This window comes from Brachycentrus maculatus, unplaced genomic scaffold, assembly GCF_059751285.1.
Source record: "Brachycentrus maculatus isolate JH-2025_06_01 unplaced genomic scaffold, ASM5975128v1 h1tg001148l, whole genome shotgun sequence".
Classification (NCBI taxonomy): Eukaryota; Metazoa; Arthropoda; class Insecta; order Trichoptera; family Brachycentridae; genus Brachycentrus; species Brachycentrus maculatus.
In genome coordinates, this window is record NW_028281841.1 from 1 (window position 1) to 27,660 (window position 27,660).

The 27,660-nt window shown below is 30.6% G+C and overlaps 1 protein-coding gene across 1 annotated transcript in view; it reads right to left on the reverse strand.

The window, feature by feature from the left end:
- Positions 1-741: 741 nt before the first annotated feature.
- LOC148299440 (uncharacterized) overlaps positions 742-27,660 on the reverse strand; it is a gene marked incomplete at its 3' end in the record, with an annotated part of 42,580 nt that continues 15,661 nt past the window's right edge. The window contains exons 3-7 of the mRNA XM_088276087.1: positions 21,248-21,346; positions 9,438-9,531; positions 9,145-9,260; positions 2,835-2,933; positions 742-996 (exon numbers count right to left, since the gene is read on the reverse strand). Coding sequence (XP_088132213.1) covers positions 742-996; positions 2,835-2,933; positions 9,145-9,260; positions 9,438-9,531; positions 21,248-21,346 — 663 coding nt within the window. The remainder of the gene's footprint in view (positions 997-2,834; positions 2,934-9,144; positions 9,261-9,437; positions 9,532-21,247; positions 21,347-27,660) is intronic.

Consider the following 27,660-nt stretch of genomic DNA (forward strand, 5'->3'; position numbering starts at 1 on the left):
GTTGTGCACTGCCAGTTTAGCTACAGTTTAGCTATAGCCAGTTTAGTTATAGTTTATTAAAAATAATAAATAAAGAAAAATCATATAAACACGATTTCTTGAATTAAATTATTTATTGATTGGGCATTAACTTTGTAGAATGACATGTTGATTATTTAAAAAAAATTATATACTTGAATATACCACTTAATGAGTTTTATTTTTATATACAACTAATTTCAAAAACTTACAGATGTTGTCATCTACTGATAAAAGTGATAATTTTTACCAGTAGATGAAAACATCTGTAAGTTTTCAAAACTAGTCGTATATAAAAATTAAACTCATTAAGTGGTATATTCAAGTGTTTAATAAAAAAAATCCTTGAATTTGCGATTGAGTAGAATTTGAAACATAAGAAAAAATATCTTTTTGCGAAAACATATTTGTACTGTATTAATCCAAAATGTCATTCTTTGGGCGTTTGTGCACTACACGGAATTACATGGAATTTTACCGCCCGGCACGTCAGTTAGCGTTTTAAAACGATTATTGGCTTGGATTGGCTTGTGCTTTTGTCCATGTTTGTTCGGATCGGTGCGTTAACACGTTGCGCGTAAATTCGAGCAAGCTAAACTGTCGTAGTCGCTTTCATTTTCCAAAACCGGACTGCCGGACGGTAAAATTCCGTGTAGTAAACAAACACCCTTCCAAGTTAAATTCCATATTTTGGTAAAATGATCAAAATAACTTTATTCCTACCTCGATCGGGCAGTCCAGCCTGGCCGTCTTGATGATCATGTCCACGATGGCGGTGAAGGAGCCCCTCGCGGCCGCCAGCAGCGGGGAGCCCTCCGCGGGCGAGGAGCCCCCGGCGGCCGAGCCGACCCCCAGGCCGGAGCCGGAGCCGGCCGCCGGGCAGCCGGGCAGGCCGCTGCTGGCGCCCGCCGCTAGCAGCGCCCTGCACGTCGCGGCGTCGCCGCGCGACGCTGCGATCTGCATCGGCGTCTCGGAGTTCTGCGATCATTTATTTAATAATTTCACCATAGCATTCTGGTATTAAAAAAAAAGTGTTTATTTACTTATTTATTTGGAAATTTAACAGAACAGTTACATAAATACTCGCAACCAGCGCACTTAATTTGGCGAGCGTGCCTTTGCTGTTGCGGGACCGATGGCGTAGAATGCTCTTCAACCAATGGTTAGAAATAGTGAGAGTGAGATGATCTTTAGAGAAAAACTAAAAACACATTTGTTTGCTAAATCATTTCCACCATAATATTTTTCCCAATTCATTCACCGTGAAGCGCCCTTGAGGTAGTATTTTACGAAAATTGCGCTATATAAGTTATTCAAATTTATTGTTATTATTAAATACACTCACAATAATAAGTAAAAAAAAAACTATGTAATTGTAACATTCCATTTACAAAATTTCACATATCGCTCACTCCTTTCAAGAACGTCATAAATCAAAAATCGTCAATTTTCAGTTGTGCATGTTTTCGGAATGCCCAGAAAATGTACTATATCCCAGCAAAAGCGGCATATTTTTACTTAATATTTACCCGCTACAAGGCAGAAAGTGTTGTTTTTGCATTTTAAAGAAAAGGTATTGTTTAATTATTTTTTTAAATATACTAAATATTTTACAAATGTAAAAAAAAACCTTCTGGTTTATACTTAAAAGATCTGTTGCAAGTAAAAAATTCAATAAGTGGCTTGATATTTATTTTTAATACATTGTATTATATTTTTAAACTTTAAAAATGTTCTCCTGAAAAATCAAGTTTTTCGATTTATGACGTTCTTGAAAGGAGTGAGCGATATCTCGTTAAATATAAATATTTGGGGCGGGAGGAAGGAAAGGGGAAAAGGGGATGATCAAAGCTAAAGTCCAAGAAAAATTATGTTAAAATTGGGACACACCACGATATAAATATCGATGTTACGATGACCCTGCGAGTAAATATACTTGGTAATTCTAACATTCTGGTATTGGAAGGATTTTGTATTAAGATGGCCCTGCGAGTAAATTTACTTGGTAATTCTAACATTCTGGTATTGAAAGGATTTTGTGTCACGATGACCTTGTGAGTAAATTTACTTGGTAATTCTAACATTCTGGTATTGGAAGGATTTTGTACTAAGATGGCCCTGCGAGTAAATTTACTTGGTAATCCAACATTCCGGTATTGAAAGGATTTTGTGTTACGATGAACCTGCGAGTAAATTAAATTTTGTAATTCTAACAATCTGGTATTGAAAGGATTTTGGGTAGCATGACCCTGTGAGAAAATTTACTTGGTAATTCTAACATTCTGATATTGAAAAGATTTTGTGTTACCTTGCGAGTTAATTTACTTGGTAATTCTAATATTCTGGTTTTGAAAGGATTTTATGTTACAATGACCCTGAGAGTTATTTACTTGGTAATTCTAATATTCTGGTGTTGAAACGATTTTGTGTTACGATGACCCTGCGAGTAAATTTACTTGGTAATTCTAACATTCTGGTATTGAAAAGATTTTGTGTTACAATGACCCTGTAAATTTAAATTTACTCGCAAGTAGTATTGCCTCAAAAAGACGTTTTGGATCATTTCTGAAGACAAGTCATTATTTAGGAAAAAGAAAATTTAGCAGACCGCTATCATCAACTGCAATCAAATTACGTAAAGCACTATTTATTTATTTAATATCTAACCGTAATAATAGATGGCAGATAATCAGCGGTTTTGATTGTATGGAATCGTCTCATCAATAGTAGGACATGATTCATGTTCCGTTTTGCAGAGCGCGTCAGAATGGCGTTTGATTTGCATTTAGGGGGTGCAATTAATAATTCAGGCTTACCGCATTCAAGCAGTTCAGATCCGCTCCCTTTGAGATAAATAATTCAACCACGTCAATGTTGGTAGTTTGGCAGGCGATATGTAGCACACTGTTCCCGTCCTGAAATTAAATTTCATATTATTTGGCGTCTGTGAATATGATTCTAACTGTGACTGCGAAAATCCCTGAAATGCATACCAAGTAGTAACAAAATTCATTTCTTAATAGAGCCTGCGATACGTGCAATGAAATGATTAATCAAATATATTATTTATTGATTCGGCATTAACTTTGTGGAATGACATGATTATTTTATTAAAATTAAACACTTGAATATACCACTTTATGGAGTTTTATTTTTATTTACGACTAGTTTCGAAAACGACAAATGTTTTCATTTTTTGAATTAAAACGACAGATGTTTTAATTTGTACCAGATGAAAACATGTGTCGTTTTCGAAACTAGTCGTAAATAAAAATAAAACTCGATAAAGTGGTATATTCAAGTGTTTAATTTTAATATAATAAAAATTAATCAAATAGATTAATAAATATCTCTTTTAAAACTTAAAGAAAAATATTTTTGATATCTATTTAATTCAGAAATGTAAGATATGATATTATACAGTGGAACCTCTCACAACGAGCATATTTCCAAGTCCTACTCTTTCATAAGCACTTAGCAAGTGTTAAAAAATATAATCTCAGGTTATTCATTATATCTACACTAAAAAGGTTACTTTATTATGTATATATTTTCTGCAACGGATTATTTGTCATAGATACAAGATTTGTTTTGCTTGAATGGAAATTGATGGCATTTTACACTTATTCCTCTCTTTACGTTGTGATGGAATAAAAAGTAAGTTTGATGTGTACAAACGTAAAAAAAAATATAATTAAATATATCAAATTATCCAGCTACACTGTTTCATTTAACAAATTCATACAATAAATAAAGTAAAATTTCTAAAAGCAAGGTAAATGTTAGCCACCGTTCATTGTTGGATTTTCAGTTTTATTTTCTTTTCTTCTTGGGCAACAAAGAAAGCAAACAAGAGAAATAAATGATGGAAGATGTTAAATAAACGAAGTAATTTTTCTGTCCATGTAAAGAAACGTACAAAGAGTCTCCACAAGAAAACGACAGCAAATGTTTGAACTGTGGTTCTTAACTATTATGTTTTGAATGGTATCAGTTTCATTTCAAAATTGAAAAGTATGATATGACATTTTTACAAATATACGCACGACTAATTTATAATTTATTAAGTGCGTGCGCATATTTATTTTAATTAGGCACAATAACATATTTGTATAAAAAGACAAAAGGAAACTAATCATTGAGTTACAAGAGTTTAGTTATTTTACAATCTAGTGATAAATTTATGCCGTATGATTCTCAAATACAGTTTGAAAATACAGTGCTTGAATGTATAGAAGACGATGAATATACAGTTGAATGGAGGTGTGTAATGGACTTATTCGTTTCTACAAATAAATGTTCGTTTACAGTAAGAAACTAGGAAGTATTTATTAACTTATATAAAAATGCAACAAATCTTTAAGTATACATTTGGCAAATGATCAACATGAATCATGTTGATCATTTGCCAAATGTATACTTAAAGATTTGTTGCATTTTTATATAAGTTAATAAATACTTCCTAGTTTCTTACTGTAAACGAACATTTATTTGTAGAAACGAATAAGTCCATTACACACCTCGTTTCAACTGTATATTCATCGTCTTCTATACATTCAAGCACATAATTTTTTTTCTCTTCAAATTCTTACGAATAAAGTTGGCTTTTAAAAGTCACATTGGATGAAATTCTTTGACAACCAGTGCTGCTTTTTGCTTCTGAAAAATTGTTCTACAGTACTAGAGTTGTTATCAATGTCTCAATATTATCATGTTCTCGAAAGGTCTTATTAAACCAATGTTTGCTTCGTTAGGAACATCCTCTTCTCCCTCAGGTCATAAAGAGAATTTTCAACTACAGACATCCTTACTATGTTCTTGCTAATTAAGGTACAACAATAAAGCTCGGAGGACCAATAATAGTGTATTCATGGTATATCTTAACCTAAAAAACAATGTTATCTTTTTTTACAACATTTTGAGTATGTTCAAATACTTTTTTACAAATCTGGATTATCTTCAATTATAGGAGTTATTTTTAAATTATTTTTGACATCTCAACAAAATACAAATGTAAGAATTTATACTCAATAAAAAGCTTATTTCATCTCTCCATAGATATCCCTAGTAAAATTCTAGTGATTCAAGCACATTGTTTCGAATTCAACAGTATGTTTAGTATAAAAGTACCAAGAATTTAGGTACCAAGAGTAGTATGGTTGTCAATCATGGGTAGAATTGGTGAATGTTACTCGTGTGTAAAGTGATCACTTAAACTAGTCTAGTCTATAACGGTCGTAAGCCCCGTAAATGACCAGACTTCTATATTCTTCTTCACTTATGTTGAAATATAAAAAATAATCCTTTTTTAGTCGTAAATTGTTAAACAAGGGATACTTGCAAGAGAATTACAAAAGTTAAAAAAATACTATTTATTGATTCGACATTAACTATGTGAAATGACATGTAGGTTATTTTAAAAATTAAATTAATTGTATAATATCATTCATTGAATTAAAACTGAAAAAACAAAAATTTTTAATACGCTTTTCCAAAATGCATCACCATTATTATCTATGCTCCCATTACAAAAAGACAAGAAAGAAGATATATATATATATATATATATATGTATATATATATATATATATATATATATATATATATATATATATATATATATATATATATATATATATATATATATATATATATATATATATATACATAAATATTTTTTTGCACGTTAGTTTTAGTAATAGATAAATTTATGAGGCGAATGTAATTGGAAAAAGAAGCAAAGGAAGACCGAGAAAAATATGTCACGATCATGTATGCCAAATACTTGAAAGTGGTCAGCTTAGGAGTCGTAACAATCGCCGGGTATGTTTGAGGAAATTCATGAACATGGAAAAGGCGAAGAATGTTTGCAAAGACAGAGTGGTGTGGCGTTCTATTCTCTCTGCCTACCCCTGCGGGGAAGCGGCGTGATGGTTAGTTAGTTAGTTAGTTATCACCAGTCGATGAAAACAACTGTTGTTTTCGAAACTGGTCGTGTGTAATGAAATAAAACTCAATAAGTGGTATTATACAAATGTTTAGTTTATTTAACTTAAATATTATTGAATAAAAATTATTACTTCATCTTGTTTATTGATAGAAGCTCCAGCACCAAGGAGACACTGTATTGTACCCCTACATCCTAGACTGCTTGCTATGTGAAGTGGGGTCCATCCTCTCTGAAATGATAAATAAATTGGAATAGGTATATTTCATACATTTGGGAAACATGTTTTCTAGGGGTTGAATGATATATATAAAGAAAGAAGAACGAATGCTGAGAACAGATTGAATGGTCAACTCAAATCACTGCAGACGCTGGTAACAAAAGTGTATAATGTGTGTAAGGAAAGCGATTTAGTGATGAATTTCAGCAAATCCGAAATTACGGTTTTTGAAAGAGATGAATATGTAATAGAACTGGTTATGAAATTTTGGTAAATGGGGAAATTTCGAAGCAGGAAGATGATTTCGTTTATTTGAATAGTTTGTTTTCTAGGGATGGAAAGAGTTATAAAGATATACAAAGGATAGTGAATACTGGGAACAGAGTAAAAGGTGCACTGAAATCAGTTATGCTAAATAAAAACCCATCAGCTAAAGCTAAACTGGCATAACACAATGAAGCCCTTGTACCAACTCTGATATATGGAAGTGAAGCATGAAGCATAGCTAGAAAATGATAAAAGGAGACTGAATTCCAAAGTAATGCGATCTCTCAGACAAATTTGCGTCAAAAAGATGTATGATTATTGTTTAAATATTGAAATAAAGAAAGAACGAGTGAAGATTAGTTCTCTCAGAAGAATGTGCGACAAAACGATGTATGATAGATGTTCGAATAGTAAAATAAGGAAGGAATGCAAAGCTGTGCTTATGCATTATCGATAAAATTAAGAAAGGTGCGATGCGATGGTTTGGACATGTGGAACGAATGAGTGAGGAAAGAACAATAAAACATATTTGTGAGGCGAATGTAGTTGGGGAAATAGGAGCGGAAAAAGAGTGAGGAAAACTTGGCGTGATCAAGTTTTTCAAATCCAAACTTGAAAGTAGTCAAATCATTAGATGGAATAATCGGCGGGTATGTATGAGGAGATTGCACGAATGCGGAAGAGGCTAAGATTGTTTGTAAAAACATTTTGGTGTTGTGTACTATTTTCTCTGCATACTCATGCGGAGAAGCGGCATGATGGTTAGTCAGTTAGTTTACTCGCCCTTACATCATTCTGCCAATCCGGTTCACTGCCATACTCCAGGAGCATCTTGACGATATCCTTGTGCTGAGAGCTAGTTGCTACGTGGAGTGGTGTATCCCCTGCCGAGTCCCTAGCGCCAGAATGCGCTCCGCATTCCAGGAGGCATATCGCTGTTTCTTGGTGACCTCCAGCGCAGGCTGAATGGAGAGGAGTGCGTTGTAACTAGAATAAAGAAAAATCAACCAAATTTTCCTTGCGTAAATAACTGGGCTTATTCCAATCTCTAAAAGAGACTACACCGCAACGAAATTTGACTTAAAGCTCTCCTTCGTTTTTTTTTGGTTTGGCTTTGGTATCATATGAACATTTTACGTTTTTTGACCAAGTAAAAGATAAATTGATCATGAATAATGTCAAATGCATTAACTAAGCTAACTCAGCAATAGGTATTCAAAATATCATTCTAAGTAGGTACTAAGTTTCAAATTATCGCCTAATAATTAAGAAAATCATGGTTTATTAACCACGGTGTAATTGTATAAATAAAAATGAAATCTTAACTTGCTCTCAAAATAAATATATGATTCTAAGTAGTTATTTAGTTTTAGAATGATCACCTAGTGATTGTAAAAATCATGGTTTGTAAACGACCACAAGGTACAGATTAAAAAAAAACAAGTTAATTCGCTCTCTAAATCTATGTGTGATTCCAAGTAGGTACTGAGATTTGAAAAAATCGCCTGGTAATTATGAAAAATCATGGTTTACGAACAACCGTGGAGTACTGATTAATTTTTTTTTTAAAGTCTGGTCAAATTATAAGCTTAAATAATAAAAATGAAAATGATATTTTCTGGCGTTTCTCATGTGTGTGATTATCCAGGATTCTGACCCCACATACTAATAAAACTTCTTCTCCGTCTTAATCCTCATTGCTGAGGGCTGTGACCCTTGCAGAAGCAATGACTCTTCTCCAGTTATCCCTTGACTGCGCTGCACGTAGCGCTCCAACCACTGAGGTGCCTGCTGCTGCCTTAATTTGATCGGTCCATCGTGTGGGGATCTTCCTCTCCCTCTCTTTCCCTCCAGGCTACCGATCACAACTAGTCGTTCCAAGCTATCTTCGTTGCCACGTGCAACGTGTCCAAAGAACTGGAGAATCCGTCGGGTACAGATATTGGCCAGAGACTAATAAAACAGTTTCTGCTAATTAAAAAAGCTTCTTTTCATCTCACCAATCTTAAGTGAAGTTCTAGTAATTCAAGAACAATGTTTAAAAATCGGTTCATTTATATATATATATATATATATATATATATATATATATATATATATATATATATATATATATATATATATATATATATATATATATATATATATATATATATATATATATATATATATATATATACATATATATATATACATATATATATATATATATATATATATATATATATATATATATATATATATATATATATATATATATATATATATATATATATATATATATATATATATATATATATATATATATATATATATATATATATATATATATATATATATATATATATATATATATATATATATATATATATATAAATATTCCAAGAATTTGAGTAGTGTGGTTGTCAATCATTATTGGGTAGAATTGGTGAATGTTACACGTGTGTAAAGTGATCAATCAAACCAGCCTATGACGGTCGTCAGCCTCGTAAATGCCCAGACTTCCATATTCTTCTTCATCTTTGATTAGATATCAAAAAAAGAATGTTGAATAACAATTTAATTCGCTCTCTAAATCTATGTGTGATTCTAAGTAGGTACGAAGATTTGAAAAGATCGCCTTGTAATTATGAAAAATCATGGTTTATGAACAACCGTGGAGTACTGATTTAAAATAAAATAAAAAGATTACCTTGTCGGTGGAATTGACATCGGCTCCAGCTATGGCCAGCCTTTGAACGATACAATAATGTCCGATAAGAGCTGCGTGGTGCAGTGCGCTATGTCCTTCAGCATCCTTGGCATTCAGTCCTGGTATCTTCTCACTTGTTCCTTCCCCTGTTCTTGCCGTCAAGATATCTAATTTAATTTCTTTAATCTTTTCTCTTAAAATTTCCTCATCATTTTCATGGGGACTGGTTTCATCATTCAGCGTTATGCAAATACTCGGCCTGTGTTGTTTACTCCTTACTACCTTAGGTTCATGTTCACCGCCTTCTAGAACTTTAAGAACTAGTTCAACTACTTCTATTTTGGCTCTCTTATTTCTTGCTGCACACATTAGGAGCGTTTGCTGTTGCTGCAACAACACAAAAATAAAACAATGTTAGCAATGTGGAATAAACAGTTGAATCAAATGTTTGAAATTTTTCTTAAAGTCTACCATGTCGCATACCTGTATCTGTTACCGATCAACACATTTCGAGTATTAAAACAATTTTCGTAAGTATGAAAATAATTCAATCTTAATAATAAAACCCTTATCCGCACCCCAATGGTGCATAGGGCACTGCTTCATATAAACGCAGTGGTATCTTGATCGTTTACACATGAAGGAAAGGTGATCAGCCCTCCGCTTCAGGTACCAGTCCAGAGTAATATTGAATTAATATAACAGTGTAAAAATCACTTATATTTATTTGACCCCCCCTAGGAATCGAACCCGGGACCTCCAGAACGGTAGCCAAGCGTGCTGACCATCACACTACAGAGGCGAACAAAATTCAATCTTAGTTTTATTTATTATTTTTGTCTCATATCCATAGTTAAGGACAAAATTAATTATTAAAAAATTGACCACAATCGAGTGCCAAGAATAAATTATGTTAGAATTAATTACGTTTTAACTGGCTTTATTATTATTGGTCACAACTGTCACAACTGTCACAACTGTCTTGGTCACAACTGTCGAAAAGAGTCGACGTCAAATCTTGGTCACAACTGTCGTCAAGAAAAGGCGATTCAGTTGGCTTGGCCATGTACTCCGCATGCCTCCTGAGAGCCTTAATCAAGCTTGCCTCTTTTACCACTGCTGACAATTCGTCGGCAGTTCTCGTCAGAACTTCGGGACGCGGATCTGACATGGGAGGATGCAAGGGAGCTGGCAGCCGACAGAAAAGCCTGGAGACAGTTTGTGGACTCCATATGCTCCACCTAGGGAGCGGATATAGTTTATTATTATTATTATTGTTTTAACTATTTTCGTTTATGTTATGTTATGTTTATTATTGTTAATGTAACTGTTTTTTATTATATTTTTTTTTATGTAAAGCTGTACAATTCCCAACAAATAAAAAAAAAAAATTGCCTAAAAAAAATCTGATGGTAGTGAATAAATCTCCTAAAGTTATTCACCGATTGTTTTGAAAATTTGACACAGCATTGTATTCAAATATTGAGTTGTGTTTTTAAGTGCTATTTTTTCCATTTAACCAAACTTAACCACAGCAACGCGTGGTCGGCTACAGGTAGTATGTACATATATCGCTCACTCCTTACAAGAACGTCATAAAACAAAAATCGTCAATTTTCAGTTGTGCATGTTTTCGGAATGCCCAGAAAATGTACTATATCCCAGCTAAAGAAGCATATTTTTAACTTAATATTTACCCACTACAGGTAGAAAGTGTTTTTTTGCATTTTGAAGAAAAGGTGTTGTTGAATTATTTTTTTAAATATACTAAATATTTTTCTAATGGAGAAAAAATCTTCAGGTTTTACTTAAAAAGATCTGTTGCACAGTAAAATGTTCAATAAGTGGCTTGATATTTATTTTTAATACATTGTGTTATATTTTTCATAATATATAACTTTAAAAACGTTCTCCTGAAAAATCAAGTTTTTTGTTTTATGACGTTCTTGAAAGGAGTGAGCGATATGTATATGTTTTAAAATCAAAGGAAATTGAAAGCTTTACCACCCCCCTCTCTTCCGGTTCTGATACAGAAGCTCCATAGGCCAGTACTAAGACGCTTATGTAATTATGAGAAACGAAGCAATTTTGTAAAATAATGTATAAAATTATATATTTTTAAATTTTGAAAGTATAAAATGTATCAAACCTGCGACAGGTTTTTTTTTGGTTGTTTGGAAGACAGCTTATTTAACCTCAATGGCAGCGCCATCTATTGAACGTAACAGGAATATACGTGATAATGATAATTGATCATGGCAGACAGTGTGCTTCTTTGCAGTTGCTTATATATTGTATCCTACAGGTATTGTGAAATTAAACATAATAGAAATGTGTGTTATCACTTTTATTTTTAACATTTAACCACGTCAAGTTTATATAAAACGTAAAAGATAAAAAATTGCTTTGACGGTAGTTTACCGGTATTTGACCATTTTACGATTGTAATTTTTAGTATGAAAAAAAGCGAATATTTTTTTAAATATTTTTTTTCTGTATAAATAAAGGGATAACAAATATGTCTAGTGCTTAATTGTTACTAGCGCCAATGCGACGTTAGTCAGGAGAGCAAAGATATATCATAACCTTTATTATTTTGAATATTTTTTCCAGAACTAAAAAATGGATACACGAATACAAAGAATTTTATCATTTGGTGCCGTGTCAAAGTATGTAGGCATGCTTGTGTATTTATGCGGGTAAAACTTTTGTTTTATTACTTCTTGGGAAAGTCTTGTGAAATTAATTTGTTTGGTTTGTTAATTAAATTTATTATTCAAATTAAATAAGGGAAATGACTCAAATAAGGAACAATAAAAGTTAAAGCACAAAAAAGTTCACAACTGAAAACCTGTGTAGGTATTAAATTTGATAACTTTGTCGCGTAGGGCGTATTCTCACAGGGTTGGTTTCTTTTAAAAATTTATTGGTTGTTTCATGAATTTCGTATGTTTCTAAATGTAATTACTAAATAACGTATGTAAGAATGCGACTTGTAACTACTACTACTACTGACCCTTATCCATTACCAATGGTGCATAGGGTGCTGGAATCAAATTGATGCAATATCAAGTTGATAGTTAATTAAATAAAGTAAAAATGATCAATACTGCACTTTTGGTTCCAGTGGGCAATATTAAGTAAATAAATATTTTTTTCTGATCCGTCTGGGAATTGAACCCGACACCTACAGTTTGGTTGTACTGTGGAAACGGAAAATAAATGCGAATTAAGCAAAAATATTTTCATATGTCTTTTAATTGTGACTGTGACAAACAGTTGACAAAATGACAAAATGAAAATTAAGAATTATGAAAGCAGAATGACGCCTTGAAATAATAATTTTTGTTTGGTTATTTAAGTAAAATTGAATAAAATACGTTAATAAAGTGCTGAATTATTGATCACAAAAAACCGTTAACTTTGAATTGAAATGTGGTAAAGATGATAATATAAATGAGGTGTGGATAACATTACATAGATGTCTCGAGGAACTCTCGCACACTATGTTTCAAGTTTGATCAATATATCTAGAAGTTTAACGAATTTGAGCAGTATTATTGTCAATCATGGGTAGAATTGGTGAATGTTACACGTGTGTAAGGTGATCACTTTACACACGTGATCACTTAAACCTATGACTAATCAAGCCTATGACGGACGGTAAGCCCTGTAAATGCCCAGACTTTCATATTCTTCTTCATCTATGTTGAGATGTCGAAAATAATGTAATATTTAAGAGCTTTCGTTTTAAAAATCCATATACAATCGATTCCCATAAATCGAAACGCATCGGGCATTTTTATCAATACCTTTTCAGACCTTACCAATCTACGCGAAGCGAGCATAAAAAAAATATTTAATTTTTTCGCGAACTCTCCATTCGCTGGTAGTTGCAAGTAAATTAATTTTTCAGCTCTACGCTACGTACATTTTCAAGTAACATTCTGCAGTAATCTGATTCTGTAGCGCAAGTAAGCGTATTTATTTCCCGGTGAGAGCAGTTATGCTCTCCGTAGAGGTTCTGTGCCGCGTGTAATGGGACTTTTTATGGGTAATGAAAAGACGGGCGCATATAACATTAATAGTACGAAGCTATGCATCACCGACGAGAATTTCTTTTATAATATGCAAAGTACAGATGTCGTACTGGAAGACACGTAAGCATATTGCTAGAACAAAATACAAGAATATGGGAAATATTTAACAAATTATATAACGCAGCTTATTGATTTGGCAAGGATTTTGTGGAATAAAATAATTTTACCTTACTTGGAGTACAAAAAATGATGTCCGACTTTCTCTGGTGAGTGGGTTCTTTTTACACGAAAAAATTTTTTTTCTTCATGAAATCGATGTATTATGAATATAGAAATTATGTTTAAATAATTCAATAAAAAACACCTATTCGAAATATTTTCAAATTATGGTAAAATCACACACAAATATCCATAGATTGCTATCCAAGTTTCATCATACTAATCGACAGACGGACTTCGACGTTCTTTAACGTCGATACTCCTTTAAGGAAAATTCTCACTGACGTTCATTTACGTCCATACTGCCAGACAGGTTAATTATAAAAATTAAAACACTTTGTATGACTACTTTTTAGATTGTTATGTAAATGTGACTATTCAAATATAAAAAATAAACACTCGTGTAAGATACATACAACACACTCCTTGTCATTCATCCTTTGATTTGTGTAATATCACTTAAAAACACTTCTTCCTGATTATCGGTTTCGGAATAACCATTTCATCATCCGGTAAAATGCAGTCTATATTTGACCTGATGATGGAATGGTTATTCCGAAACCATTGGTCACATAGGAATGTTTTTAAGTGATATTGAACAAAGTGAACGATACATAATAAGAAGAGTGTTATATTAGCAAACCATAAAGTTAACATCGCTTTTAATATACAAAAAAAGATATCTGAGATGAGAGAATACCTGTAGTTCTTGAAACTAGTCGTATTTATAAAAATAAACTCAAAAGTGGTCTTATACACGAGTTTTATTTTTATATTTGATTTAATTCAACATGTTATTCTGCAAAAAATAATAAATAATATAAACAGGACTAGTTTCGATAACAACAGATGTTCTCGAAACAAGCTTCCATTAATAAATTTAAAAGTGGTTTAAAACAAGTGTTTTATTCTTATATTTCAACTAGCTGTACCCGGCTACGCGGCAAGCAAAGGGCTTTATAAATGAGAACAATGAAAAACGTTTTAGTTGCAATATTTGCTACTAATAGAATAAGTAATTGCGTTAATTTACTGTTCATTACTGAAAACATTGCACATGGCATTTTGTGAGACGATTCAATTAAAAATGCATTGATGGATAAATTAGGGTTATAAAATACAGTTGAAAATAAAATTTAACACAACAAACTCTAGAGTCACTTGGATGTGTGGTAAAATAATTTTCCAATTGAACGATTTTCCGCTTATTTCATTTTTTACACTTGAAAATTATTTTCCATGGTTTTAAAAAGACAATGAATGCAGGTAGATTTTCGGCTATATAAGTATGGAAAATTTTACTGTTTTTTTTTTATTGTGATGGGACTTCATTTGACCTTCTCAGTTTTTCAATTACGTATGATACACTTATACAAAATAAATGTATGACGGTTTCTCAATATACATGAAGAAAAATATAGAAGATGTTATGGGTTGGTTTAAGTGATTACTTTATAAACGTGTTATATTTACCATTCTAACTATTATTGAGAACCAAACTAATCCTGACATAAACCCTTTTCTGGAGAACCTGAAGGCCTTTGCCAACAATCAACGGTTTGACTTTTCCTGAGGAGTTTTACATGGTTTCCTTACAGTAACAATCAAAGGCTGAGAAATTCCTAATTAACCCACGTTATTTAAACCCTCCTGTTCCCAACTCAGATTAAAATAAAACATGTTTTTTTTTTTAATAATTTGTTTTTAAGCACTAACTTTGTGATTTTCCGTTTAGTAATTAAAATGTAACTTTGTTTTAAAATCACTTTAAATATTTTATTATAACTAAGTTATAATGTCAACTGGTTTTGAAGCTAACCGCTTCTTTATCAAGACTGATTAATACTTGATAATTAAAACTTGATAAATTGATAAATTGATGATTGACTGATAATTAAGACTGATTAATAGTATTAATCAGTTTTGATAAAGAAGTTGTTATATTCGAAACCGGTAGACATTATAATTTAAGTAATAATAAAATATTTATGGCGATTTTAAAACAAAGTGACATGTTTTTTTAGCTAAAAGAAACAAAACTCCATTTTATGATCTATACATCTTGTACATAATTCTTCTTACCCTTATCCGCACCCAATGGTGCATAGGGCACTGCATCGTAGCGGCGCAGTGTTATCTTGATCGTAAATTGCATGAAGGCAAGGTGATCAGCCCTGCGCTTCTTGTACCAGTCAAGGGTGATATTAAATAAATATGAGAGTGAAAATCGGCCATATTTATTTTGACCCTCCTGGGAATCGAACCCGGGACCTCCAGCACGGTAGCCAAACGCGCTGACCACTACGCTACGGAGGTGGACTTGTACATAATAAGCAAGGTAAACAATAAATACAACTCCCATCTAAAAAAACACACTTACTCAATTTCACACCAATATTTCAACTTATGCATCAAGTTATACATTCATTCACATGATAGTTTTCGGCACCATCTACGGTTCATTTAAGCAAGTTTATTGAGAAACAGAGACTTTATGAATTGTACATAAGATTTTTCCGATTTTTATTAAAAAAAATATCCAGCATTCTAAAATCAAGCAATAGCAAGTTTTTTTTTTAAATTTAAGTTTTTCTTAATAAATACCACTATTTATCAAACACAAAATTTCATAAACTGCAACATTTTGAAACAATAGAAAATCATAAAAATATAAATAATAATAAACCAATAATTAACAGTATGACAATGACTAAAACCTCCCCCAATTATAAATGTTCCCACTGATAAGAATTAAAAAAAAAAACTCCTACCCCCTTTTCAACCTTCAACGTCCCTAGGACCCAACTCCAAAATTAAGAATTAATTTCTCCTACGGTGTTTGAAAATGATGCAGATTGTATCAAAACACGTGTCACAATAGATTTCAAGAAATATTGGTATGTTCTAAAAAAACTCAAATTAAAAATGGAAAAATTTAACCACAAAGTGTCTGCCAAATCAATTAAAGTTTTATTTTAGTTAAGGTTTTATACTAGCACAAGACTTTACAGGGTGAAAATGGCGGGAGTTGCAAGAGAGGGCGAATTGCATTTCCGGTAGAGATGATAATGGATATGCCGCGCCGTACAAAGTGGGTAGTATATACCCGCCTAATTGCATCAGGCTACACTTCCGTACTTCCTTGTAGACTCATTTGTTCCGGTCGCATTTAACAAGCGGCGGTTGTTGGGCGCTCGCTAACGGAAATATTTTATAATTAAACTAGGTGAAGTGACTCAATTTAATTTGTCTGTATATTGCGAGGATTTCAAAGGAGAAACTATTGTCATATGCACTACAAATGTAATTTTATGATTGACGGAAATATTTTGAGTTTTTTTTTATTGTATATGTATATTATATTAGTATAATATTTTTTCTAGCGCTGGATAAAATCAGAAATACTGATGATGGTTAGGGCGTAAAAAGAAAAAAAAGCTTAATCATTTTAAAATAGTGAAGACAAATGAAAATATATTTATTTTTAATGTTGGGTATTAGATAGAGCTAAACCACATATATGTACTATGTTTAATATGCCTACATATCGCTCACTCCTTTTAAGAACGTCATAAATTGAAAATTGACAATTTTTAGTTATGCATGTTTTCAGAATGCCCAGAAAATGTTCTATATCCCAGCAAAAGAGGCATATTTTAAACTTAATATTTACCCGCTAGAGAGCAGAAAGTGTTGTTTTTGTATTTTGAAGAAACGGTATTGTTTAATTATTTTTTAAAATTTACTAAATATTTTTAAAATGGAGAAAAAATCTTCAGATTTTACCTAAAAAGATCTGTTGCACAGAAAAAATTTCAATAAGTGGCTTGATATTTATTATTAATACATTGTATTATATTTTTAAACTTTAAAAACGTTCGCCCGAAAAATCAAGTTTTTTGATTTATGACGTTCTTGAAAGGAGTGAGCGATATATGCAAAGCTTTTTTTTCATGTAACAAAAAAATTATATTTTTACGAATCACAAATTTGAGAACTTATCAAAATGTCTGCTTTTATTACATTTATTTATTTAGCCCCTAAGTACATATTTTTCTCGTCATCATTCCATATTTTATTCATATAGGCAGGGTTTTTTTTATATGGTCCCAGAACTCACTTTATGTCAAGCTTTTTGCTTAAAATACTTTCAATTTCACATAAAATTTTTATTTTTTATGAAAATATGTTAATTGTTTTATGAAAATGGCTTCAGATATATAATAATCATATTAAATCATTTAATAAAGAAAACGTAAAAAATATAAACGTGATTCTCAAAAAAGAAGTTACACAAAATGATGTGCATTTGATTTTAATCTGAATCAAAATATTAATAATAATTTTCCACTAAGTATTGAAATTGAAGTATACATCGAAATTGATTCAATAAAGCTAGTGGTGCTGAAATTTCATGAATATTGTGCATGCATTGAGAACATTGTTTCGAGTTACAATAGATAATCCTTACATGAAAATCATTTTACCGTGACTAATACTGTTAATGGACCAATACATTCATTTGTATACTGCGTCGTAGTTTACAAATAGTCCAATATACAAACCAATTGTATCATTTTGAGCGAAATGTCATACATTTTGATTTACAGAAAATAAAATGTTAATACTATCAATCACTCCTTTCAACAACGTCACATTTCAAAAAACTTGATTTTTCAGGAGATCGTTTTTAAAGTTTAAAAATATAATAAAATGTATTAAAAATAAATATCAAGCCTCTCATTGAACTTTTTGCTGTATAACAGATCTTTTTAGGTAAAACCTGAATGTTATTTCTCTATTTGAAAAATATTTGGTATTTAAAAAAAATAATTAAACAATACCTTTTCTACAAAATGCAAAAACAAAACTTTCTGCCCTGTAGCGGGTAAATATTAAGTTAAAAGTATGCCGCTTTTACTTGGATACCGTACATTTTCTGGGCATTCCGAAAACATGCACAATTGTAAATTTTCGAATTTTGATATTTGACGTTGTTGAAAGGAGTGAGCGATGTGATTAACAGTATTATTGTTGCTCCGACTAGGGCCTGTCTACGAGCTAGACGGCATTGTCTTAAATTCTAGTACTAAACGTGATTATCATGACCTGAATGTTTATTCACCATTTGAAAAATATTTAGTCTATTTAAAAAAAAAATTGAACGATACCTTTTCTTCAAAATGCAAAAACAATTCTTTCTTCCCTGTAGCGGGTAAATATTAAGTTATAAATATGCCGCTTTTGCTGGGATATAGTACAGTTTCTGGGCATGCACAACTGAAAATTGACGATTTTTGATATATGACGTTGTTGCAAGGAGTGAGCGACATGTTTGAAAATTTACTATTTAGAAGCGATTTTGATAACAATTTTATTCCATCGTGTAATCTTGCAACAATTCTTTATTGCATTGCCGTTAAAATGTTGAATAGCCCAAGACTGTAGTATAAAACCTTGTAGTTAATAGCTAATTTTATAATGTTTTGTAACACAGTGGATGTATTATTCGACATTGTAAAAGTGATGTTATCAATTTTTTCTACGTTGTAGGGTAAAAATAAGAATTAAAAAAAGTAATTACTTCGTATTTTTATTTTCTCTTAAAAACCACGTTCTTCGCACGTGTTTGATATTTTAAGATAATAAAACGATATTAATCTTTTAATATTGATCAGTAATGGAAAAAAGTAAATAAAAGTAATGAAATAAAAGTCATACTGATACTGATGTTTACAAACTGACGGGAGTATAGAGAATGTGGAAAAATTATACAGTTCATCTATGGTAGATTTCAAGTTATTATCATTGGATTTTTATAAAACGTAACGAATTGGATTGTATGCATATCGATTTTAGGCACACAGGGCAGTGAATAAAGGTAGATTAATAGAAAATCATTATTTTAAAATGATGAAGATAAGACAAAGTTAGTGACTACTTGTAATCACTGTAAATATGTGGTCTTTCGTCAGAAGATAATTTTTTTACGTGAAAATCAAATTCAGTGAAAAAGTTAAGAACTGCAGTGTTTGTGCTGTTAGCATTGGTTAGAAAAAATACTAATTAATCTTTTTTAAAAATCAGCTTTAAAAATAAGTTCCAATAGTAACATCATTATTATTGCAGTTGAACAATGAAAAATGCACCTATAATGTAAGTTTTCAAGAGAATAGCTGATTAAATATTTCCAATCTTAATTAAATTATGTTTTTTTGCATGTTAAAAAACTCATAAAAACATGCATCACAAGAAGTTATGTAAGTTCATCCCCTATTTTCTGCGCCCTAAAACCGAGATCTTTTATAGCCTACCATAAGTTTAAGGGTTTGCAGAAACATTGTACGTTAAAAGCCTTATAAGAATCACCCCTCGAGTACGAAACTATGTAAACGTAATAAATTAGAGAGATGGATGAAAGAAAATAAGGAGAGACTCCTAGAATTATGTTTATAATTAGAGATAAATATAAACCGTTATTTAATTATTAATCAATTGAAACGGCTGAAACATTACTTCGACCGTTAGAACTCTAATTATCCATCAAATTATACCTTTCATGGATCTCTCCTATTTTTCTCTTTAACTCTTTACCTGATCCCAATTTCTATATTTTTTCATAATTGTACAGTATTATGAATAAAAAATATTGTAATTATTAAACCATTCACAAATTAAGTATACATGCACTATGGGTATATTTAATTCGAACAACTATATAAGGTACAAAATTTAACTTGAATTACTAGTCTGCATTTGGTTGATTAAAAGATATTAATTTATGACAAAAACAAATTTTAAACGTAAAAATACTCAATAATTTTTCGTGGTATAATAAAGCAGAGATTTTCGTTGTTGATAAAACAGTCTTGTTTGTTTATTTTAAAAAATAAACAAACAAGACTTACGTTTTTAAATATCTGTTAAATAGTTAATGCAAACAAAAATACACGATTTGTTCAATTTTCAACTTATTTCTAATTCTTCACAATATGTTCCGAATATTCTTTCATCCATGATGGGTCTTAGATCAAATCATAAATTTGTAGAATGCTGACAGTTTTTGCATAAATTAGTTCCTTTGATCACAAGATAATTTATGCGTTCGCAAAATTGATTTTTGAGACGAACCTCGCTGATGTATTAAAAACTACTTAGGGGCGTACATAACTTTTGAAAGGTCCTATAATACTCTGTTATTAAAAAAGTGTCATAAAAAACATTCCAAGAATGTATCTTTTTCAAAATTTTAGTTTTTTACTGTACATAAAATGATAGGTTTTGAAACGTAGCATGTCAATGAATTTTAAAAATGCGATTATGTTTTTTTTTGTTTGTTGTATTTTACAGTATAATTTTGTAAGTTCTTCATATTATTCGATAAGGTGAGATAATCGATAGCCCGTAACTCAATTTTATTTAAACGCAGGTAATTTTAACGTAATTATTAAAAATATATATATAACACTATCTTTGTATTGAAAAAAAATAGTTTTTCTTCGAAATAAATATTTGGTTTTATGTGTTTTTTTTGGAGGTTTTTTGGTACTGAAGAAAAAATTGTTATGTATTTAAAGGTAAAGGGTAATTTTTTTTATTCAATATATATATATTTTTTAAATGTGCGCTGACAACACGTATGGTCTTTAGCAAAGCCGGCTGCGTACTGAGTTGTATATTTGAGAGTACAACCTTAATAAAGTGTTAATTGGAATGAAAATAAGTACAATTTGAAGATATTATATTGCAGGGATATAAAAAAAGGGGTGATTCGATGCGATGCCTTATGCACCACTTTGGTATGGATAGGGCCAAGTAGAAGAACGTAAGAAATTTACACTTACCTTATTGATGGAATTGACGCAGGCTCCGGAATCGAGAAGTAACTTCATCGCATCATTGTGGCCATGCCACGCTGTCATCAGTAAAGGCCGCATTCCGTACTGAAATCAAACAAAGACGATGAAAACACATAAAATTTTGGCGTCTTCAAATCCTTGTTCACAAATCTTGGTATTATCCTTATAAGATTTTTATTTTATTTTTGTGTTTGGTGGTTGTCAGTCATAGGTAGAATGGCGAATGTTACACGTATGTACAGTGATTACTTAACTAACCTATGACAGGCTATAAGCCCTGTAAATACCCAGACTTCCATATTCTTCATCATCTTCATATTTCGAGATATCAAAATATGATGATAATACACTTTACTATGTTACTCATAGATGGTTACTTAATTATTCGGTATTAAATTTTTAACGTAAAATAATTACTAATTTAATTAATTGAATTGAATTTAATTAATTAAATAACATTTAATTAATTTTATTTTATTTGAGCGGAAAAATGCCATGTCTAGAATCAATTGTGAGAAAACTTGTGTTTTTGATACCATAATTGGCATTCTAAAAAAATAATAGAAAATCTCAAAGACAGCCAATTTTAAAGAAGCAAAAATTTTATTCAATTTATATTTGAAGCAATAATTTTGTTTCCATTTTATAATTAAACATAAATTTGTTTTAAAATCACTATAATTAATAGACCCTACTTGACTGTTTCAGTATTACGCGTTAGTATTGGGATTCATAGAAATCGTACAAGGTGATGATATTCGTCGAATTCACGCACGATTTTATCGCAACGACACCATCATGCAGTTTTGAGTTTTATTTGAAAATTTACGTGTAAGATGATCTTGTTCAACGTTATTTCCCACAGAAACTCATTGATACCTTTTCCCATTGAAATGTTGTGATAACTTTACATTTAAATAAATGTTTTAAATAATATCTCTTTCTAATGTAATGTATAAATTTAGAAACCATCCTATCTGGAATAGTTTTATTCAGAAAACATTTTTATATGTACAAATTTATACAAGATCAAAAAGGTACAGTACATATAATAGTATCATCCGCAAAGAGGGTGCATCTTTCATCGGAATAGGGATGCATTAATATTGTAAGCTGAAAACATTATAAATACTTTTAAAATGACATTTGGAGGTAGTTTAACAGATTTAAAATCAAGCTCCAAGCTCAAACTCTGGGATCAAAATTAAAATTTCAGGTGGAAACACGTGTCTAGTGAGCGTAATGACTTGTTCCACGTAATTTAACACGAAAATGTCATAAAAAAGAAAAAAATACTAAAATCATGTCTTAAAGTTTCCCGAACACTGTTATACAATATAATATCAAGAAATGGATTCAAGATCGTTACAAGGAAACCACTTTTCTTATTGAAACCACTTTTCGTTGTTCAAGACATTTCTCGCTTGTTGAAATTGAGTTCGAGGCAGAGTACTAAAATAAAAGCACTCCTTAACGGTCCTAAGCATGCCGTTACGTTTTTCAACACGAACCTCTCGGACGTTGAGTACTTTAAACGAAAGATATCGAACAAAGAAAGCTATTGAGATATTCTCGTACGAAGATTTAATTTAATTAAAAATTTTACCATCACTTCCTGGTATATTTCTTACAATTCAAGGGATGAAAAATACCATTAATTTCTAGCATGATTCACCAATTCACCAATTCTACCCATTATTGACAACCACACTACTCAAATTCTTGGAAGTTCTATATATTATATATGTATGAACCAATTTCGAAACGTTGTTATTGAATCACTAGAACTTCACCACAGACATCTATTAATGAGATGAAAAGAAGCTTTTTATTGAGCAGAAACTCTTTTATCAGTATGTGAGGTCCGAATACTGGATAATAATCACATACATGAGAAACGCCAGAAAATATCATTTTCATTTTTATTATTTTAAGCTTATAATTTGACCAGTTATTTTATTTACAACATTTTGAGTGTGTCCAAATACTTCACAAATCTGGATTATCCCCAATTACAGGAGTTATTTTCGTATTATTTTTTGAAATCTCAACAAAGATGAAGAAGAATATTGAAGTCTGTGCATTTACGGGGCTGACGACCGTCATAGGCTTTGACGATGTTTAGCATCGTCAAGCAAGTATTTGGATACACTCAAAATGTTGCATATAAGTAACATGAATAAATAAAATAAAATACATCAATTAATTCGCAGTCAGTTAGTTGTAAAATCCATATTTTTTCAATTTAAATTTCACCTAGTAAATACAAAATATGGTACGTAAAGATTAGCGAGAGGTCATTAGAATTTGGGTATGTTGGGATATCTATAATCGGTTAATTTGTATCTTGAATGATATGTTTATTTTACAAAGTTTATCTATAAAATGAGGACTGTGACTGTTCATTGAATGAAGGAATGAGGAATGCATGTTTTAAAATTCGCGACAAGAATAAGATCGATTCTAAACGACGTTCTTTTTAGTATATATATAATACAATACTTTTATTTCGACGCCTTACAGAACAAATGTATGGCGATTAAAAGCCATTTTTTATTTCTTAATTTTCGTGTTGGAAACATAAATTTGGAATTTGTATTTTAACTTATAAGTATTATGACCTAAAAAAAACCTTACTTTTTTTTCCTTTGCATATTTTGTCACTCTTATAATTTTCTTATGTAAAGGACGTAAAATAAATCAAATTATATGTTATGTATTAATATATTTTTTTATTAAAAGTTAGAATGTTCTAATATTGATTTATTCTGGCAAACATTAACAGTTAAGGTAAAAGGTAAGTAAATAATTAAAAGGCTAATCAAATATTAAATATCATACCAGTATAAATTCACACAAGGATAAAGCTAACATATTGAATATTACAATTAAAAGTTGTCGTGTTTAATTATTTCAGATGTTTAATTTGCCGTACATTTTCAAAGTTATACGCCTTAGGCAAGGTCTGAACCCTACCAAAAAGATTATTATATACCTACATAAACGTGACTTCCAGAAACAATGTCCCAAGTACACATATTAGGTTTTAAGTGAAATATAATTTAGTAAAATATATTACATAGAGCAAGAAAAAAATAGAAGATCGAAAATCATTCAAATATGTAAGTTAAAAATATTAATATTCCATTTTTCTTTTATTTTTAAACTTCACCCCTTGACTAACTCCCCCTCCCCCTAACTTACCCCCCCTCCTTATTTGTAGAGCAGAAAATAATTTATATTTTAAAAACAAATAAATTCAAGTGGTAAAAAACAAGCGTTTTTTTTACATTTACTTCATGTCTTACCACAAAGTGAATATCGAAATAATAAATAAAATTATTATTCGCATTTAAAATTATATTTCTAAATGCCGACATGATTATTTCAGGATTTTATTAATTTAAATTATTTTTAAAAGGGTGTATACATATGGGGCTTATTGAATTAGAGCATTATCTTATAATTATCTAAAAGTATACTCATATGAGAGTATGGATTATAAAAGATCGTAAGTTAATGTGCTGCTCAAACTGAAGCAATTTAAATTCAGAGCGAGAGGTGACGATCGTGTATTTAAAAAAAAAAAATAAATCGAGTATTGTGGTTCTTGCAAATAATAAACAGGGTATCCTACAAAATATGATGCAGTACATTATGCACCATCTGACTTCGGGTCAAAAGAGATGTAAAAAGTAACTCCAAGATGACATAAAAATATTTTTAATGAAAATATGGATAATGATTAAAGAAAACACTTGTTTTTATCCCACTTTGAGTTTTATTAAAGGCTACTACTAGTTTCTAGTCAGGTCTGAATAATAACTAAAATATAAAATATAAAATCATTCTATAAATAAGGAGAGGGGAAAGTTAGGGGGAGGGGGTTAGTCAAGGGGCGGAGTTTGAAAACTAAGGAAAAATGGAAAGCAAAGGTGAATAATTTTGAAATAATATATTATTTAATAAACTATTATTAGAAATAAGGATTTTTGGATTTCTAAATTTTCTAAATAAAATATAGATAATCTAGATAGGTGCTAATAAAATATATCCCCCTCTGGTACTTTATTTTTGACTAAAAAAATTGAAAGCAAAGAAAATAATATACTTTTTACAAACTTATCATAAAACATGTGTTCAGCACGAGAAATCCCGGTATTAAGTTTTACGATATATTCGTTTGAAAATGCCATAACAAGGCGCAACAATTATCAAAAATTGATTTTTATGTGATTTTAATAATAAAAATAGTTTTGTAGACTCAAAAAATCAGTGTTTGATTTTAACATTTAATACATTAAGTATTACTATGTTAAACAAAGTAATGTGGACCTATTGTAATGTAGAACAAAGTTTATGCATCCGAATGATTATAGCCGGATGTTAAATTCAATGCGAATAAACGTTATTAACGTTAAAGAAAAGTAAACTGAGGGAATTTCTCAACTGAATTGTTCATGAAGTCTGTAAATATTTATACATATACAAGCACAAAGGTCTACCCCTTTGTCTGATGTTCTAGAATTAAACAGGAGCTAGTTTGTAAAATAACAAAACCTATAAATTATTCCAGATATAATAATATCGTACATGGAAAGCTTTTGTGATGGAGTAATATTATTATTATATAATACAAGGGTTGTTAGTTACTTATTGTTGTTAACATAAATTATGTGTATGTATCTAACCCACGCATATAACGATGTTTAACCTATTGTATATCATTTAAATAAATTAAGGTATAATTCTCGTCAGAAATTATTTAAGGACTCGGTTACAAGCTTAGTATTTCAATATTGATACATAAATACAAAATAATTCAGGTAGGTATTATACAAAGAACATAATATGTTCATTATGTATATATATATATATATATATATATATATATATATATATATATATATATATATATATATATATATATATATATATGTATATATATATATATATATATATATATATGTATATGTATATATATATATATATATATATATATATATATATATATATATATATATATATATTATATATATATATATATATATATATATATATATATATATATATATATATATATATATATATATATATATGTATATATAAATATATAAGTATAATATATTGACTATAAAAAATGACTAACTGCATTGGTGTTTATTTTCTTGCCAAGCAAAAGTGACTTTAAATGGCCCTCCTGAACATTTAACGTTTTGGTGGCAAGCAATCGGAGGGCATGAATGACTAGATGTATATATGTAGAAGGAGCTTAAAGTACATGTGAGAACAGACAAGTGTGGCGTCCATCTTCTCAGCCTACCCCTATAGCAAAACGGCGTGATTGTAGTAGTAGTAGTAGTAGTAGATACTAACTCTAAGGGAGCGTTCACCCTGTTTCGTCGGTAAAAGTGGTTTAATGACATCGTTAACCTCGCGTATACGTACATAATCGTGAATTACTGTGAAGGGATTATGAGCCTTGTTTAATTGGACACGAAAGAACAACTGTGTTCCATTTTCCATAACATTAACTGTTACATATGAAGGTCTTATACTGTTTTACGAATTCTTACCTTACTAACGTGTTTCTTAACAAGTTAGTTTCCTTTCTTGTATTATGTTCTTATGTTTATTTAATTATGAAACATTTTTTCATAACGCTTACTCCTTTCAACAACGTCATAAATCAAAAATCGTCAATTTTCAGTTGTGCATGTTTTCGGAATGTCTAGAAAATGTACTATATCCCAGCAAAAGCGGCATATTTTTAACCTAATATTCACCCGCTACAGGGTAGAAAGTGTTGTTTTTGCATTTTGAAAAGGTATTGTTTAATTATTTTTTTAAATAAACTAAATATTTTTCAAATTGAGAAAAAACATTCAGGTTTTACCTAAAAAGATCTACTGCACAGTAAAATGTTCAATAAGTGGTTTGATATTTATTTTTAATACATTGTATTATATTTTTAAACTTTAAAATTATCTCGTTTTCTCTCTTTAAAAACGATCAGAATGAAGACTTGGCACGAACAGATCAATCAGAACCTAAAATCTGGGGGTGTCAAAATTCTGCGTAATCGGAGGGCATGCATGACTAGATGTATGGATGTGAAGGAGGCGAGGAGTGTATGTCAGGACAGAAGAGTGTGGCGTTCCATCCTCTCTGCCTACCCCTGCGGTGAAACGGCGTGATGGTAGTAGTACATAGTAGTAGTAGTAAAAACGATCAAGTGAAAAATCAAGTTTTTTGATATATGTCGTTGTTGAACATAGTGAATGATATGTAGCTGCTTATTTACGTTTGTAAACTTGTAGATGTATCTTGACTCAATATTAAGTCTAATAACTAAATACGAATAACTAGTATGTATTTATGTCACAACAAGTTAATTC